The 18,106-nt window shown below is 43.0% G+C and overlaps 1 protein-coding gene across 1 annotated transcript; it reads right to left on the bottom strand.

Moving 5' to 3' along the window:
• Positions 1 to 12,046: 12,046 nt before the first annotated feature.
• Positions 12,047 to 13,101, bottom strand: LOC127217546 (probable bifunctional dTTP/UTP pyrophosphatase/methyltransferase protein). Its single transcript, XM_051178542.1, has 3 exons — positions 12,770 to 13,101; positions 12,426 to 12,633; positions 12,047 to 12,301 (listed from the first exon to the last, which is right to left on the bottom strand). Exons 1-2 carry the CDS (start codon positions 12,931 to 12,933, stop codon positions 12,453 to 12,455), a joined length of 345 nt encoding a protein of 114 aa, XP_051034499.1. The 5' UTR covers positions 12,934 to 13,101; the 3' UTR covers positions 12,047 to 12,301; positions 12,426 to 12,452.
• Between the last annotated feature and the right edge of the window lie 5,005 nt (positions 13,102 to 18,106).

The following is an 18,106-nucleotide window of genomic DNA, read 5'->3' as shown; positions in this document are numbered from 1 at the left end:
TTGAGACAGAGTTTAACAATGTGGCCCTACTGTACTGGAACTTACTCTGTAGACCAGGCTGACCTCTAAATCAGAGAGATCCAGTTGCATCTACTTCCTCAGTGCTGGAACAAAAGGCAAACTGCATAGTCAGACATTAATTTCAATGTCACTTTCCCATGTCATCAGTAGATGACCCAGCTCTGTTCCTGCAGAGGAGAATTTCAAACCCTCTTTCTCTCTCCACACAATGTGCAGAGCTTGCAAAGACCATTACACAATTCAGACTGAAACTATTCTCTTCTTCAACCATAAACATATATAAAGAAAAAACAAATATGCTTTAAGAATAGAATGTGGAGCTATGCCGTGGTTAGCCATAGAGGACAGGCCATGGTGGAGTACACCTTTAATCCTAGCACTTGGGAGACATAATCAGGTGCATGTCTGTAATTTCATGGCCACCCCAGGCTACACCACATTGATCCAGTCTAAAAGAAAAAGAGAGACAAGTGGTGGCTCATTCCTTTATCCCTGAAATTGGGAGGTAGATATGGATGGGAGAAAGAAATATAAGGAGGAAGAAGACAAAAGCTCATTGTTTTCTGAGGGAAGACTCCAAGTATCAGAATTGCCTGCCCCATTGGTATCAGTACTTCAGTAGAAATAAGAGCTAGGGCTTGACTGCTCTGCTTCTCTGATATTTCATCATTAGTCGCATATCTGAATCCATGTTTTGATTATTAAGAACAACTAGAAATAGCTTTACAATTTCCAGTGCAGTGTGTCAAATCTAAACTGTAGTGTATAAGACTAGAATTTATGCTAATAGTATTGATAGTACTAATCTTTACCATTTTATCAAGTTTATTGCTATATTTTTTATGTATGAGTTTGAGAGAAAATGGTTTGTATAACTAAACAGGTTATGGGATGAAGATAATGATGTGAAGTTGAGTGTACATATCTGAACTCTGGTCACCCCCAAAAGATGTGCTGAGTCTCTTGCCAAGATACACAACATGTTTTATCTGATGAATCAAAACTCTTCCACAGATTAACAATAAAACCAAAATAAATAAAGAATTATATAATGGTTTCAGAACATGAAGTATCAGAATTTAAGATGCTATACATGGCAAGTTTGTAACATGAAATGAATACAATCCAATGACAATGAACAAAAATTAATAACAAAATGCTTATTGCAAAGGCACAGTAACAATTTTTTTCGGAAATACTCAGAATGCTCAATGGAATTATGAAAACACAGTACACAAACTAACATAATATGACTTTTATACTTACCACAAAGCAACAACAATCAAAATATGTATAATATGTGTAAAAGAATAAAAGAGATAGAGAGAATAACCCAAGAGCAAAGGTCAAAAAATATCAACTATTAACATAAAATACAAAAGAAACTTAGCCAAGAAAAGTGTGATCTTGACCAATGTTATCCCAATATCTATGAATCCATGTGTACAGAGATTAAATAAACACAGACCTCAACACTCCAATTAAATCAACTAAAAGTGACCCTTAGACACTTTTGACACTGTAGCTATGTATATGTATTCCAAAGACAGGATGTCCCTGTTCTAGAGCTCCCCATGCAAAAGGAGCTGACCTTCTGCTATGGCTCTGTAAACCTTTATACCCCTTTATTGTTCAGGTTAACCTAGCCGCATTGATGCGCACTCCACAAACAACATGGGAGAATAATTTAAAATCAACTTCCTGCCAAGTGGTTTATGGACCAAGGTGAAGATCCTGACCTAACTCCCTACCCAAAACCATACACACCTGAGATATCTCTGCAGGATAGAGACTGATTTTGTACACCGGAATTAAATGTCAGTTAACACAGTATTGTAACTCTTGGTAGCAGAGAGTTAAAAACATTATAATCTTGTATTGCTGAGAGACATCCACATCACCATTTTTTACTACTTTCTAAAATATTTATAAGGCAAACCTGAAAGTGGAATGGAATATTCAGAACTTCAAGTAATCAGACCTTCCGTTATCCAGTGTCAGCCCCCACTGCACACCAACAGCATTGCATGCATATGCACACTGGACAGTTATATAATAAGCAACACACACACCCATGCCAGGGCTGCAGAGTCTCCCCCAAACCAATAAACACATGGAGAGGAAGGCTCAGAGGACAAGGGTAACTGCCCAAGTCACCACATGGACCAAAAGAACCCCAGTCTGTCTCATAGTCCATACAAATTTTGCAGAAATGACATCTGAGCAGACCTGCTTTGCAAACCCTACACTCAGAATAGTGTAACCTGTGTTCTTCCTTACAACTCGATAGAGCATAAGGAAAAGAGAATCATGGAAGGAAGGCTTCTCAGATTCCAGCATTGGCAGGGACCACCCAGTTGGACCTACAATTTTGCAGCCCACTACCAGGAAATCAGAAATCAGTGACTCAGATTGCATAGTCCTTGTAACTCTGCACTACCCACCCAGCAGATAGCAGCCTAATCCAGAAAGTTTGTGTTTTAGTATACATTCTTCTACTGTCCTGGAAGTCAAGCTGCTCATTATTAAAATCACAGTGTACCTTGTGTGCACATTTTGTTACACGCTCATTGTTACTGGCCAGTAGCCATTGGCCTCATAGCTGGGAAATACTGCAGTCAAATGTATGACACCTTCTAATATTCACTGTGGTTAATGTGAAACTCCTGTTTAAGAAAACTAGACTGTGAATTAGAGAACACTGAGTATTCATGGCAGGGCTTCTGGGCAGAAAAGTGTATGTGGATATGATGTAGTTATGATCTGAAAAAAAATATTTTGAAAAGCTGAAAATAGCTTCATGGCCATGTGCTCTAGAGACTAGGGGTTTCATTTAGAGCACACCAAGTATTCCTCAAACCTTTTCTCTCACACTGTACATCCAAACGAACAAAAAAAAAATAGTCCTGTTACATATTCCACAAGAGTTCACCCAGACTGGTTTTGGCTAAATACTGTAATTTATACCAATTTGTATACATGATAAGGTCTCTCCTCTATCCAAAGTCTTGGTAGCCCTCATCTGTGGATTCCAAGAAACTGCACTATGAAACAATGATGGATTTTCTAAGAATGATTATCTAATTCCACATTGCTCACCTCAACTACTGTTGAAGTAGGAAATCTCATCTTCCATCCTGCCCCTCCCTTTCTGCACTGGACTCCACCAGTATCCAAGTGGGACATGAACTCAATCATTACACAAATCCCTCTTCATTTATAAGACCCCACAATAATCAGAGATCTTGGGAGTTCACTCATTTTCTGGTCTATTTTCCTTCTCCCTGACCAGGCAAGGGCTCAACTGGAACAAAGTGTAGGATTTTCTTCCCAGCACTGTACAGGAGAAGCAGGATTAGGAGTTCAAAACAATTCTCAATTACACAGCATAAGACAAGCCACAGTTAGAAGACACTTTGCTCTACACAGAAATAAATAATCAGCATTACTTGAGAAAAGGAATGAAATAAGTAAAATCTAAGAAACATAGGAGTGCAGCAAAATAGAGATAAAAACAGTAATATGTTTAAAGAAGACATTTAAAAAGGTACCAAAAGCTGGGTGGTGGTGGCAAATGAAATTAATGCTGGTGCTCAGGAGGCAGATGGAAACTTACTTCTGTGAGTTCAAGACCAACTTGTTCCACAACACATAGTTGTGGGACAGGCAGCAGAGCCAAAAAAATGGGGGTCTCTAAAAAACAATAAAAAAAAAAAAAAGGAAAACAATACAAAAAAATCAGTGATAGAAAGAGTTGGTTTTTTGAGAAAATTATTAAGGTAGAGAAACCTTTATCCAAACTAACCAAAAAGCATAGAGAGAACATGAAAATTAACAAAATCAGAAACAAACAGTAGTACATAACAATAGACACTGAGGAAATGAAGACAATTTTAAGGTCATATTTTGAAAACCTATACTCGACAAGATTTGAAAATTCAAAGGATATGGACAAATTTCTGGATACCTATTACTTACCAGAATTAAATCAAGAATAGACAAGCAACTTAAATTGATCTATAACAACTAACAAAGTAGGAGTAATAATGAAAAGCCTTCCAACATAAAAAATCCCAGAGCCAGATGTCTTCTTAAGTGAAGAATTCTACCAAAAATTCATGGAAGAACTATATTAATACTCCTGAAATTGTTCCACACAATAGAAAAGAAGGTTCATTACCAAACTGTTTTTATGAGGCTACAATCACCTTGATACCCATCCACACAAAGACATAAATAAGAGAGAAAATTACAGACCAATATCCCTCATGCACATTGATTCAAAAATACTCAAGAAAATATGGGAAAACTGAATCCAAGAATATGTCAGAGAAATCATCTACCATGATCAAGTAGACTTTATCTCTGGCTTTCAGGGATTGTTTCACATATGAAAATATATCAAATATACCACTATATAAACAAACTGAAAATGACAAGTCACATGATCATCTCCCTAGATGCAGAAAAACCTTTTGACAAAATTCAACATACTTCCATATTAAAGGTCTTGGGGAGATCAGGGATAACAGGAATTTATGTAAACATAATAAAAGCAATATATAGTAAACCCATACCAAATATCAAGCTGAATGTAGAGAAGCTTAAGGTGATTCCTCTAAAATCAGGAAAAAGGCTAGCTGCCTTATCTCTCCGTATCTCTTCATTATTGTAATTGAATGGCTAGCTAAAGAAATAAGACAAGAAAAGGAGTTCAAGGGGATGCAAATTGGTAAGGAAGAACTCAAACTTTCTCTATTTTCAGATGATAAGGTAGTTTACATAAGCAACCAAAAAATTCTACCAGTATTCTCCTACAGCTGAAAAATACATTCAGTAAAATATGAGGATACAAGATTAAATAAAAAAAATCTGTAGCCATTACATATTCAGTCAACAAAGGGGTTGTTAAAGAAATCAGAGAAACATCACCCTTCACAATAGCCACAAACATCATAAAGTATCTTGGGGTAACACCAAAGAAGTGAAAGACCTATATAATAAGAATTTTTGTCTTTAAAGAAAATAGCAGAAAATGTAAAGATGTCCCAATCTAATGGATAGGTAGAAAAAACATAGAAAAATGGCAATCTTACCAACAGCAATCTACATGTTCAATGCAATCTCCATTAATATCCCAGCACAATATTTCACTGACCTTGAAAGGATAATAATCTACTTTATATTGAAAACCAAAAGAACCAAAATAGCCAAAACAACCTGTATAATAAAGGAACTTCAGGAGGGATCATTATCCCTGACTTTAAGATCTACTACAGAGCTATAGTACTGAAAACAGCCTGGTATTAGCACAAAAATAGACAAGTACCTCAATGAAATCGAATAGAAAATCCTTATATTAACCCACAAACATACTAACAAATCAGGTAAAATTATACAATGGGATGAGGAAAGCATCTTCAAAAAATGCTGAGTAAGGTTTTCTGCCCACCGCTGGTCTTGTCCTGGAGCTGCGCCAGCACCAATTAATATACAGAGACTCTATGTTTGATATAATGCTGTTGGCCAGGTACTAGTTTCTTATCAATTAGCTCCGTCTTAAGTATTAGCCTATTTCTGTTGATCTATGTATTTTCATGTGGTCTCTTATTACCGGGGAAGAGGGCAGGCATCTCGACACCCCAGTCTCTCCATCTTGCTTCCTCCTTCCTCCTTCCTCCTTCCTCTTTCCTCCTTATCTCCTAGTTTCACCTATCTAGCTTTCCTATTGTCCAACAGTGCTTTATTCATTAACTAGTATGAGAAATATATTTTCAGAATGACATCTCCCATCAAAATGGTGCTGGTATAACTGGATGATGGACCAAACTGCAGCCCACAAACTGGGTTTTTCACCAATCCTATGTCCAACAAAGAGCTGATCTACAAAATATACAAAGAACTCAAGAAACTAGTCAATAAACTCCAGATAACTCTATTAAAATGGGCTACAGAACTGAATAGATAAATCTCCATAGAGGAAATAAAAAATGATTTATGACACTTAAGAAAGTATTCAACATCCTTAGCTGTCAAAGAAATGCCAACTAAAACAACGTTGAGATACCATCTTACTCCTGTCAGAATTGCTAAAATTAGAAACAGCAATGCCAACTTATGCTTGAGAGGATGTACAGAAATGGGTACACTCCTCCACTTCAGGTGGAACTGCAAACTTGTACAGCCACTTTGGAGACTAGCATGGCAGTTTCTCAGGACAATGGGAATCAGTCTACCACGAGACCCAGTAATCTCCTGCTTAAGTACATACCCAAATGATCCCAATCCATGCAACCAAGACTTGTGCTCACATATGTTCATAGCAATATTATTTATAATAGCAAGAACCTGGAATCATTGTCCCTCAACTTAGATGCCCCTCAACTGAAGTATAAATAAAGAAGATTTGCCACATTTACAAAATGGAATACTACTCTGTGGGGGTGGGCAGAAACAATGGAATCTTGAAACTTCCAGACAAGTGGATGGAATTTGATGAAACCATCCTGAATGAGGTATCCCAATCACAGAAAGAGAAACATGGTATGTATTCACTCATATGTGGATTTTAGACATATTGGAAAGGTTCACCAGCCTACAAAACAAACTGCCAGAGAAATTAGGATAGAAGGATGATTCTAACAGTTTTACATGAGGACACTCGCAGGAGCAGGAAGGGACAAGGTCCTCAGAGCATATGGGTGGGTATTGGCGGGTAGTGAGTGGAGAGGGAACTAGCACAATGAAAATGGGAGGAGATGAAAGATTGTGGGTCTAGGAATATTTGGTCAAGGGAGGAATAGTCTTGAGAAGAGAAGGGAAGAGAAGAGAGGAGAGCAGAACAGAGGAAAGAAAAAGAGAGAAAGAGACTATAAAAGAGGGAGCCATTATAGGTTAGAAGAGGAAATAGAACCTAGAGAAATGTGCAGAGCCCTACAAGAATGACCCCAACTAACAATTTGAGCAACAGTGTAAAGGCAACCATAAATTCCCTTCGCTGGCAATGAGATCAATGAGTAACTTATCCACCATCATGGAGACCTCAACTAGTAGCTGATGGAAACAGAAGCAACCTTGGACAACTAAACACTGAGCCAAAATTGAATCCATATGCAGAGAGGGAGGACAAGACCATATTGCAGAAACCCAAAGACATAGCTGATTTGAACAAGGAGGAGATAATGGGGCCCCAGGCTTATAGCTGGGAATCAAACATGGGACTGACACAGACCCCTGAACATGGGTCTCAGCTAAAAGGCCTGTGCAGTCTAACAGTCTTCAGAAAGTGGGACCAGGAAGTATCCATGTTACAAAAAGCACATTGGGGGAAAATCCCCATGGAGGGATACTCCATTAACATTGAGACAGGAGAGACATTTTAGTGTCTACTTAAAATGACTTGAAGGAATTAGATGACCCCTCCTGGTAGGCATCCACCTACGTGTATAGTGTTGTTTGGATGGGAGGGGAGAATGGCTGGGAGCCCGGGAAGTTGGGAGGGGAAGAAGGAGGGTGGGAGTAAGTTGGAGGGAACTGGTTTTATAAGTATAATAAAAAAATTTTACAAATTAACAACATTAAACGATACCAATGTAATTTTCAAAAAACAAAGTTAATATAATTTAATAATTTAAATTTTTTACCTCTATTGACTTTGAAATATCACACCTTCACAGAGAGATCATCACTTCCATCACAAGTTCTAATAGATCTTAATAATAAAAACTCACAGTAATCTAACAGGGAGGGGAAGGTGAAAATTGAAGGATCACAGATTCAGAGCATCTGGCTACTAGAGTTGTTATCTCTACCTATTCTCAGACAAGCGATGTGTTCCTGTCCTCACACTGCCTCCTCAGATTGACTCCTATCACTTCGATCCCTCAGACTAACTTCTCAAACAAAATCATCTCACAACATGCTCTTCTCGCTCCTCTACCTTATCTTCCTCTCTCTGTCCAGCCATGTCACTCCTATCTCCAAATGCCTGCTGCTGGGAATAAAGGCCTGATTCCCATGTCCTGGGACCACCTTAGTGTGAGCTGTTTTTCTTTTAGACAGACTTAGTATGTGTCTAACTAGTGCCATAGTGTGTGTGTCTAACTACTGATTTAATGTGTGTGGATAACTAGTGACCTAGTGTTGGTAGCTAACTAGTGACTTAGGTGTGTAGTTGACTAAATACATAGAAATACATAGGTGCATGGCTAACTACTATCTCAGTGTGTGTGTGGCTGACTATTTTCTTGGTGTTTGTGACTAGCTAGTAAATTAGATGTGTTGCTGACTACTGACTTAGTATGGGTGGGTAAGTAGTGATATATTGTGTGTAACTAACTAGAGACATAGAGACTGTGGCTAACTAGTAACCTAGCTTTGTGGCTAACTAGTGACTTATGCAATGTGGTTAATTACTGCTTAGGCATGTAGGTAAATAGTAACTTAGGTGTATGATTAACTACTGTCTTAGTGTGTGTGGCTAAGTACTGCTTTATTTGTGTGATGGACTTGTGGCTTAGTTTTTGTGGCTAACTAGTGACAAAGGTGTGGGGCTGACTATTGATTTAGGTGTTTGTCTAACTAGTGACTTCATATGTGTGGCTAAATAGTGAGTTAAGTATGTGGCTAACAAGTGGCATGGTGTGTGTGGGTACTAGTGAGCTAGTATGTGTGGCTAACTAGTGGGTTAGTTTGTGGCTAACTAGTGGCTTACACTTAACTACATGTGTAGCTAAATAGTGACTCCGCTTAGTAATCTGATTGTTAGGAACTAGCAGCCATTTGACCCCCCCCCCATCCTGATGATGGGCGGGACCCTCATGGCCATGTCATTGCTACATCAGCTTTACCTGATGGCTCAAGGTTTACCTGGCTGCCAGAGGACTCAGTTACACATGTGCAAGCCTCCCCTTTTAAAGCAAGTGCCCCACACCCCCCCTTTCTCTCCTGCTTTCAGTTGGCCACCAGCTACCCCCTCTTTCTCTCCCTTCTCTCAAAAATCTCCACGTGGGCCCTGAGTCTCGCGTTTGTGTTTCTTAGGCATTAGCTGCACAGCAAAAGAACAACATTGGTGCCGAAACCCAGGCAGACTCTACGTGAGGGTCACTGACAGCTGTCTGCCGGTGGGCGGCCAGCCAGAAACACTCAGGATCTTGTTTCAGATACCAGCGTTCCACCACCATCCCCCCCCCCCCCCGTTCACTGGAAATACCACTCCACACAGGCTTCAATTAGGTAAGGTACCCTTTTACATTTTAACCCAATTCCTTAAGGTCAGGTACATTCCATGGGTGGAAGACATACAGCCCAGTGTGGTATATCGGCTCTGCTCTCAGACTGCTGAGTATTTCCGGCCTCTGTTGGTCCTGGCAACGTTTTCGGGCTAACGAGCTTCGAATAACACTCTGCCATTCTTGCAAATCGTGTGGCCACACTCTTGGGCTGATGAGTTCCAAGACTGCATGGTCACTTTCACTCCACTCATGGGGAATAAACCGACCAAGGAAATATCCCCCACCACTCCACTGGGATGCCTGATAGAAAATTTAAAACCCTTTCACTTAATGCCACTTGTAAAGTCACCCAGACTTATTTACCTTTGTACTGAAAAGTAGCCTAGATATCCCCTAGAAAATAATTTAAATTGGCCACGTAACAGCTCTCTAGATCCCGATATTTTATGGGATCTTTCAAATTACTGCCAGAGAACAGATAGATGGAAGGCGTTTTTTTTTTATATCTCTGCTAAACAATCTCTTTCCCTAAACTTGTTTTGGTTCTCTTCCCGGCATGCTCAAATTCTCCTGCCTGCCCCAGCTGCAACCTGTCTCAGCATGGTGGGCTGGGCTGAGGCAGCATCTGCTCAAGACAAAATTATATCTCAAAACTTTACGATTTCTTTCAGCTGTTGGGAATATGTTTAAGGCAGCCACCATCTTGACCATGTGGCCTAGCTTTACCCACCATGGTTCTTCTTTCTGCTACATCAGCCATCTAGGCAGAAAGAGTCTAGCCAGCTTCTGCCGCCAACAGAACCTGTAAGTCAGTTACCGTTTGCCTTTTATTCTTTGTCTGTAATATCTTTTTTCTCTGACTATGTTATACATAGCTTCACACTCTTGTCCTTCTCAATTTACCCAGTCCTGAATAATATATCTGTACATTCGATTTCAACTTAACTTTATGTAAATGTAAGCTAACTTCATACAACTTAAATTCAACTGTTCTAAGTCTCAAATATTTCTAAATTATTATGTGCCTTTAAATGGTGGAATTTCAGGACTGAAAAAAAGGACTCAGCACCACAGGAAGCTGGGAAATGGAGTCCTGGAGCCTCAGAGACCAGAAGAAGTTTAGGAAATGAAAAGATGGAAACAAGCCCAGCACATGCTGGGAACTGTAGTTAGGGGCCTTGAAGTCCAGAAGAGAATGTCAAGGGGAGAAAAGAAAGAAGCAGCCACACAGCATTCTGGGAAGTGCAGTTCTGGACCCCAAAGTTTTTAACCGGAAGTCCATTCATAGAAAAGCGGACACAAATCATGCTGGGAAATATAGTCCTTGGCTGCCAAAGATGAAAATAAGAAGTCCCTGGGCAGGGAAGCAGGAAGTGGCCACAGAGAATGCTGGGAAATGGAGTCCTGGGCCTCCAAAAACTACAAACTGGAAGTTTCATTGCTGAAAAACAGAAAGCCACCGCAGAGCATGTTGGGAACTACAGTCCCTGGCCGGTACAGATGAAAACCGGAAGTCCCTGGGCATAAAGGCAGGAATCGACTGCACAGAATGCTAGGAAATGCAGTCCTGGACATGAACATCCAAACCCAGAAGTCTCTGGGCAGCGAAGCAGTAAGCGGCCGCATAGGATGCTGGGAAATGCAGTCCCAGCCACAGCAGTTACAAAAGTTCCTGATGGCCTTGTCTCAGGTCAGCCTTGGCTGCGATCTGGGAACAGAATTCATGCCCCACCCTTGATGATTGACCTGAGTCTCTACTGCCAGGTTTCCCTTGCCAGGAAGTTCTGCCCTCGGCTTGCAGCCTGCCCCTCTACCGTTATGAAGATAGCTGACATGGCCCTGCCCAGTCAGCCTGTAGATCACACCCTCAGCAGACCTCATGGCCCAGAGGCAGGAAGTGGGGTCTGTAGTGATTGACAGCTGGAGGGGCAGGGTATGCGGTGACTGACATTACAAGGGCCTGGAGGGGTGAGCTCTGTGATGTCACAGGGGCCACACTCATCATCCTCAGGGTTTTTATTCTCATAACCTGCTCACCATGGCCACCGCCCTCTGGGTCCTAGCATTGCTGCTTGGTAACCTAAGAGTTTGGTAGAAGACTCCTGCCATGCCCAGCTGGGGGTGGAGATGGTGAGGGTAGGGAAGGAGGGCACTTCCTGCTCACAGTCACAATTTCCTGTGATGTCACTGCCTGGACCAAGTCCTGTCTGCACCATAGGTAATACCCAGACCCCGGCCCTGCCCTCGGGGACCCTAGGAGAGAAAGTGGGGAAGGGCCTGGTGTGGTTGAGGGCAGGGCCTGGAGAGGGTCACTGATTGTGACCTTGGACACTGTGACCTCGGGGTAGGGGACAGGTGAGCTAGGGTAGTGCTGAAGGGGTGGGGCCTGATGCTGAGCAGTAAAAACATGCCACTCATTTAAATATGCAAATGAGGCTACTAAACTGTTATGTAAAGGATGCACTAGTAATTTTGATTATGCAAATAAGCACAGTGCCTGAAAATCTGGAAGTCTGATTGGGGCTTCACATTTGAGTATGTAAATGAGCAAACCCCAGTTTCGGAAATACACTTTAATATGCAAATTTGTGCTGCTTTGCATGCTTTTGCTATGCAAATGAATGCAAGTATTCCCATCTGTTTGGGACTTTGACCTGCAAATACATGCAGGTTAGGTCATTTGGAGGTGTGGCCATGCAAATTAACCCCAGCAGTTTCTGTACTTGATGTCTTCTGAGTCTCCAGGCAGCTCTTGAATATGCAAATCAGAGTGCGGGCAGGGGGTGGGGGCCTCCCCTGACCCTGCTCCTGATGTCAAATGTCCATCACAGGCATCTGATAGTGAAGCTGCTCATGCAGGACCCAGTGGGGGCAAGGGCAGGGCCCATGGAGATGGTGAGGGCGGGGCATCAGGAGGGGCAGGGCCACAGGGGCGGGTTTAGGTGTACTCCCCTCGGTGGGCCTGTCCCCTAACCCTGCCTCCACACACCTCACCCCATGTCCTGTGTCCTAGCACTGGGAAGTGATGCACTTGAGGGAACCTTGCTCTGTCAATCAAACACAATGCACCAAGGGCATAATGGGAAATGGGTCACTGCTTCACAAACTCACCAGAAGTCCCGCCCCTTCAGTCACTCTCTCACCAGAATTCCCGCCCAGACTGTCACTCACATACTCACTCTCCATCTACAATCCTCATTATTGGGGTGTGGCCGGACGCTGGCTGACAGGGACGTGTGGTCCCACATCAGGGAAGATGGCAGCCAGCTCACGCATGCAGCGGTTGAGTGGAAACCCCACGGCATTGAAGAAATCTCCTTCCACGCGCTCTGCTAGGGCACCACCTCCCGCCTGAAGCCCATGGGCGCCAGCCTTGTCCCTGGGTGCAAGGCAGGGACGAAGTCACACCAGGTGCCATGCTCAGCCACACCCACGCCCGCCGGGGACAGCTCTTCCTTTTCAGGCCTCACTTCCAGGTTTCCTGGCCCCACCCACCCCACCCCACACCCACTCACAGAGGCTCCCCGCTCTCCACGTATTCGCACAGCAGTGGCTCCGATAGCCGCGAGAATGTCACATGGGTCTCTTCGTGGAACAGTGACAATTCCACTTCTGCTTCTGGGTCCCCTTCCGCCTCTGGGGCCTCTGGGCATATGGAACTTGGCTCCTGAAGCTGCATCCACCACAGTGGCCTCAAGATGGCCACACCGGTGATGACACTGTGCTGCTGGCCACTCAGCCTGGGCGGGGCCAGGGAAGGCGGGACAGGGCGTGGTTGGCAAGGGGCAGGGCTGGGGTGGGCAGAGGCTGGAGCTCCATGCAGAGGCCCCGCCCACTCTGCCCTGGGTGTGTCTGCCCCGCCCCTTCAGGCCCCGCCCACCTGTGCAGCATCCTGTAGGCATCATCCTTGTCCTTTGGCTTGTCCAGGATGATGCCAACCACGGCCTGCAGTGGGCGGGACCAGACGCCAAGGGGCCGGGTCAGTGAGGGGCGGGGCGGGCAGGGCTGGAAAGGGCGGGGCCTCACTCACCACGATGGTGTTGGAATGACATCAGGCGGGTGCAAGTCTTAAAGGGCAGAGGGCGGGGCAGGCTTATGGGCGGGGCCTTGAAAGAAAGGGGTGTGGCCTACCACCTGACCAGAAGGGATGGGGCCGTCCTCACCCTGAGCAGCTGCGATGCCACCTCCAGCGACTTCAGCTTAGCTGTCTCCCAGGCATATTCGGGCAGAGCTGGAAACCCTGCCTTCTCCAGGGACTCCTGGAAGTGGGAGGGTACGACCTCGAACTGCAGGCCCTGGGGGGTGGTGTGCTGTCAGTCACAGCAGCCCCCGCCCCTGGAAGTCACAGCTGACAATCCCAGAGCAGGCCCTGCCCCTGGAAGTCACCATGGAGGACAGGATGTCCCGCCTCCTGGGGGAGCTGCTTGCCAGCACCACCCTCTTCCCCTGCAGCAGCCTGGTGAGTGGAACCAGCTCCATGTTGAAAGGATCGCACATTTCCGGTCTGGGGGGTTCACTTCCGTTCTGGGAGGGACCAGAAATTGTCCACTTCCGGCTTGAGACAACCAATTCCGGTTCCTCTGAGATGATGGGACTTATTTCCTGCCCCTTGGTGCGCAAAAAAGATGGCGGGGTTCAAGATGGCCATGGGCTACAGTGTAGGTAAAAGCAAACAGGAAATCCTGCCTACTGCCTGTCTTTGTCAGAGCCTTATCCTCAGGGACCGCAAGTCCCGCCTCCAGCACACACAGGAAGTGATTGAATGAATGAATGATTGTACAATGAATTAATGAGTTAATGACTGAATGGATGAGTAAATGAATGAATGTATGAATGAATGAATGAGCTAATGAATGAATGACTGAAATGACTGAATTACTTCATGAATGACTGACCTTTGACTGAATGAGTGAATGAATGACTGAATGAACTAATTAATGACTGAATCAATGAATGAATGACTACATGAATGAATGAATGAATGACTGAATGAATGAGTGAATGACTGAGTAAATGAATTAATGACTGAATAAATGAATGAATGACTAAATGAATGAGTGACTGAATGAATGTGTGGCTGAGTGAATGACTGAATGAATGAGTGAATGAATGACTGAATGACAGGTGTTTGATTGACAGCTGTGTGCCCTACAGGCCACGCCTGTAACTCCTCTGACATCACAGCTCCTGTGACACCGCCCATCCCCTGGGAACCTCTCTAAGTCATTAATTCCTGGTCAAAGCTCCCACGCAGAAGTCCCGCCCCGATTTACCCGGTTTCCCTGGCAACAGGAACCCTGCTGCCAACCGTGGCATAAACAGGGAAACAGCGAAAACCAGAGGGGTGCACGGACCTAGGGTTGCGATCTGTTTCTGCCCTGTTCGCCGCACCCGGAAGTCCCACCTACCGCCTCGATGAGTGACAGGGAATATGCTCTGTGCTGCCTCTTTTGCGGTCAGAATCAGCCGTTTCTGACCTGTTCACTTGGACCTGTTAGTCCCATCTCTTAAGGCGTTTCCTATCGGGCCCGCAATGTCCGATGCGATCAATTCCCTTCCTGGGCCGAAAGCGGATCCGATTTAATAGCCGCCCGGTGGGCAGGGAATAGCATGTTGCACCATCCGTAAGCGGAAGTAATGTGCTGGAAGTGGAACTCAGGCTGCAGCGCACTCCGTCCTGTTTACTTCACGGGTGGAACTCAAGTTGTGCATCTCTTCATAGCAACCTTTCCTGGGGGCCATTTTGTGTAAAGCTCAAGTCAGTGACTGGAAGCCTGACGTCCTTGGTTCACAAGCGGAAATAAAGAAAGAAATTAAAGACTTTCTAATATTCAACGAGAATGAGGATACAACATACCAGAACTTATGGGACACCTTGAAAGCAGTGCTACGAGGGAAGTTCATTGCACTAAGTGCCCATATGAAGAAAACAGAGGATAGTCACATAAATGAATTAACAGCGCAACTGAAAACCTTAGAACAGAGAGAAGCGAATTCACCCCGCAGGAGCAGACGCCAGGAAATAATCAACTTGAGGGCTGAAATCAACAAAATAGAAACCAGGAAAACAATACAAAAAATCAATGCAACAAAGAGTTGGTTTTTTGAGAAAATCAACAAGATAGATAAACCTTTATTCAAATTAACGAAAAAGCAGAGACAGAACATGCAAATTAACAAAATCAGAAACGAAATGGGGAACATAACAACAGACACAGAGGAAATCCAGACAATTTTCAGGTCATACTTCGAAAATCTGTATTCCACAAAAATTGAAAATTCAAAGGAAATGGACAAGTTTCTGGATAACTATCACTTACCAAAATTAAATCAAGAACAGACAAACAACTTAAATAGACCTATAACCTGCAATGAAATAGAAGCAGTCATCGAAAGCCTTCCAACGAAAAAAAGTCCAGGGCCAGATGGATTCAGTGCAGAATTCTACCAGACATTCAAGGAAGAACTAATACCACTACTCCTCAAACTGTTCCACAAGATAGAAACAGAAGGTTTATTGCCAATCTCTTTTTATGAGGCCACAATAACTTTGGTACCCAAACCTCACAAAGACACAACTAAGAAACAAAACTACAGACCAATATCCATGATGAACATCGATGCAAAAATACTCAATAAAATAATGGCAAACCGAATTCAAAAATACATCAGAGAAATCATCCACCATGATCAAGTAGGCTTCATACCTGGATTGCAGGGATGGTTTAACATACGAAAATCTATCAACGTGATCCACCATATAAACAAACTGAAAAAGAAAAACCATATGATTATCTCCCTAGATGCAGAAAAAGCCTTCGATAAAATTCAACACCCTTTCATGATAAAGGTATTAGAGAGGTCAGGGATAACAGGAACATACCTAAACATAATAAGAGCAATATACAGCAAACCAACTGCCAACATCAAACTGAATGTAGAGAAACTTAAGCCAAATCCTCTAAAATCAGGAACAAGACAAGGCTGTCCTCTCTCTCCATATCTCTTCAATATCATACTAGAAGTTCTAGCTAATGCTATAAGACAACAAAAGGAGATCAAGGGCATCCAAATTGGAAAGGAAGAAGTCAAACTGTCTCTATTTGCAGATGATATGATAGTTTACATAAGCGACCCAATAAACTCTACCAGGGAACTCCTACAGCTGATAAACACCTTCAGCAAACTAGCAGGATACAAGATAAACTCAAAAAAATCAGTAGCCCTATTTTTTTCAGACGACAAAGAGGCAGAGAAAGAAATCAGAGAAACATCACCCTTTACAATAGCCACAAGCAACATAAAGTATCTTGGTGTAATGCTTACCAAACAAGTAAAAGATCTATATAATAAGAACTTTGTGACTCTAAAGAAAGAAATTAAAGAAGATACCAGAAAATGGAAAGACCTCCCATGCTCTTGGATAGGTAGGATAAACATAGTAAAAATGGCAATCTTACCAAAAGCAATCTACAGATTCAATGCAATCCCCATTAAAATCCCACCACAATTCTTCACCGACCTTGAAAGGATAATAATCAACTTTATATGGAAAAACAAAAGACCCAGGATAGCCAAAACAACCCTATACAATAAAAGAACATCAGGAGGCATCACCATTCCTGACTTTAAGCTCTACTACAGAGCTATAGTTCTGAAAACAGCCTGGTATTGGCATAAACATAGACAGGTAGACCAATGGAATCGAATTGAAAATCCTGATATTAATCCACGCACCTATGAACACCTGATTTTCGACAAAACAGCTAAAATTATACAATGGGGCAAAGACAGCATCTTCAACAAATGGTGCTGGCACAATTGGATGAGGGTGTGTAGAAGACTGCAGATAGACCCATGTCTGTCGCCATGCACAAAACTCAAGTCCAAATGGATCAAAGACCTCAACATCAATCCAGCCACATTGAACCTCTTAGAAGAGAAAGTAGGAGGTACCCTTGAACAAATTGGTATAGGAGACCGCTTCTTGAACATAACTCCAGGGGCACAGACACTGAAAGAAACAATTAATAAATGGGACCTCTTCAAACTTAGAAGCTTCTGTAAGGCAAAGGACACAGTTGACAAGACCAAACGGCAGCCCACTGACTGGGAAAAGATTTTCACTAATCCTATATCCGACAAAGGGCTGATCTCCAAAATATACAAAGAACTCAAGAAACTAGTCAACAAAACACCAAATAACCCTATTTAAAAAATGGGGTACAGAACTGAAGAAAGAATTCTCAATGGAGGAAATCAAAAAGGCTGAAAGACACTTAAGAAAATGCTCCACATCCTTAGCTATCAGGGAAATGCAAATCAAAACAACTTTGAGATACCATCTTACCCCTGCCAGAATGGCTAAAATTAGAAACACCAGTGATGACTTATGTTGGAGAGGATGTGGAGAAAGTGGAACACTCCTCCACTGCTGGTGGGAGTGCAAACTCATACAGCCACTTTGGAGATCAGTATGGCGGTTCCTCAGGAAAACGGGAATTAGTTTACCACAGGACCCGGCAATCCCCGTCTTAGGCATATACCCAAAGGATTCACATCCATGCAACAAAGACATCTGTTCAACTATGTTCATAGCAGCACTATTTGTAATAGCAAGAACCTGGAAGCAACCTAGATGCCCTTCAATTGAAGAATGGTTAATGAAGATGTGGCACATCTACACAATGGAATACTACTCTGCAGAAAAAAATAATGGTATCTTGAAATTCGCAGGCAAGTGGATGGCACTTGAAGAAACCATCCTGAATGAGGTAACCCAGTCACAAAAAGAGGAACACAGTATGTACTCACTCATATATGGATTTTAGACCTAGATCAAATGATCACCA

Source organism: Phodopus roborovskii, unplaced genomic scaffold (genome assembly GCF_943737965.1).
Source record: "Phodopus roborovskii unplaced genomic scaffold, PHOROB, whole genome shotgun sequence".
Lineage (NCBI taxonomy): Eukaryota > Metazoa > Chordata > Mammalia > Rodentia > Cricetidae > Phodopus > Phodopus roborovskii.
This window is presented reverse-complemented; position numbering and strand designations above follow the sequence as displayed.

What these genes read in the sequence shown, in the direction of transcription:
- LOC127217546 (XM_051178542.1), bottom strand. Translation starts at nt 12,933, where the DNA reads ATGCAGCTTCAGGAGCCAAGTTCCATATGCCCAGAGGCCCCAGAGGCG. An exon ending in GTGGAGAGCGGGGAGCCTCT is followed by an intron (nt 12,634 to 12,769) that starts GTGAGTGGGTGT and finishes CCTTGCACCCAG; the next exon opens with GGACAAGGCTGGCGCCCATG.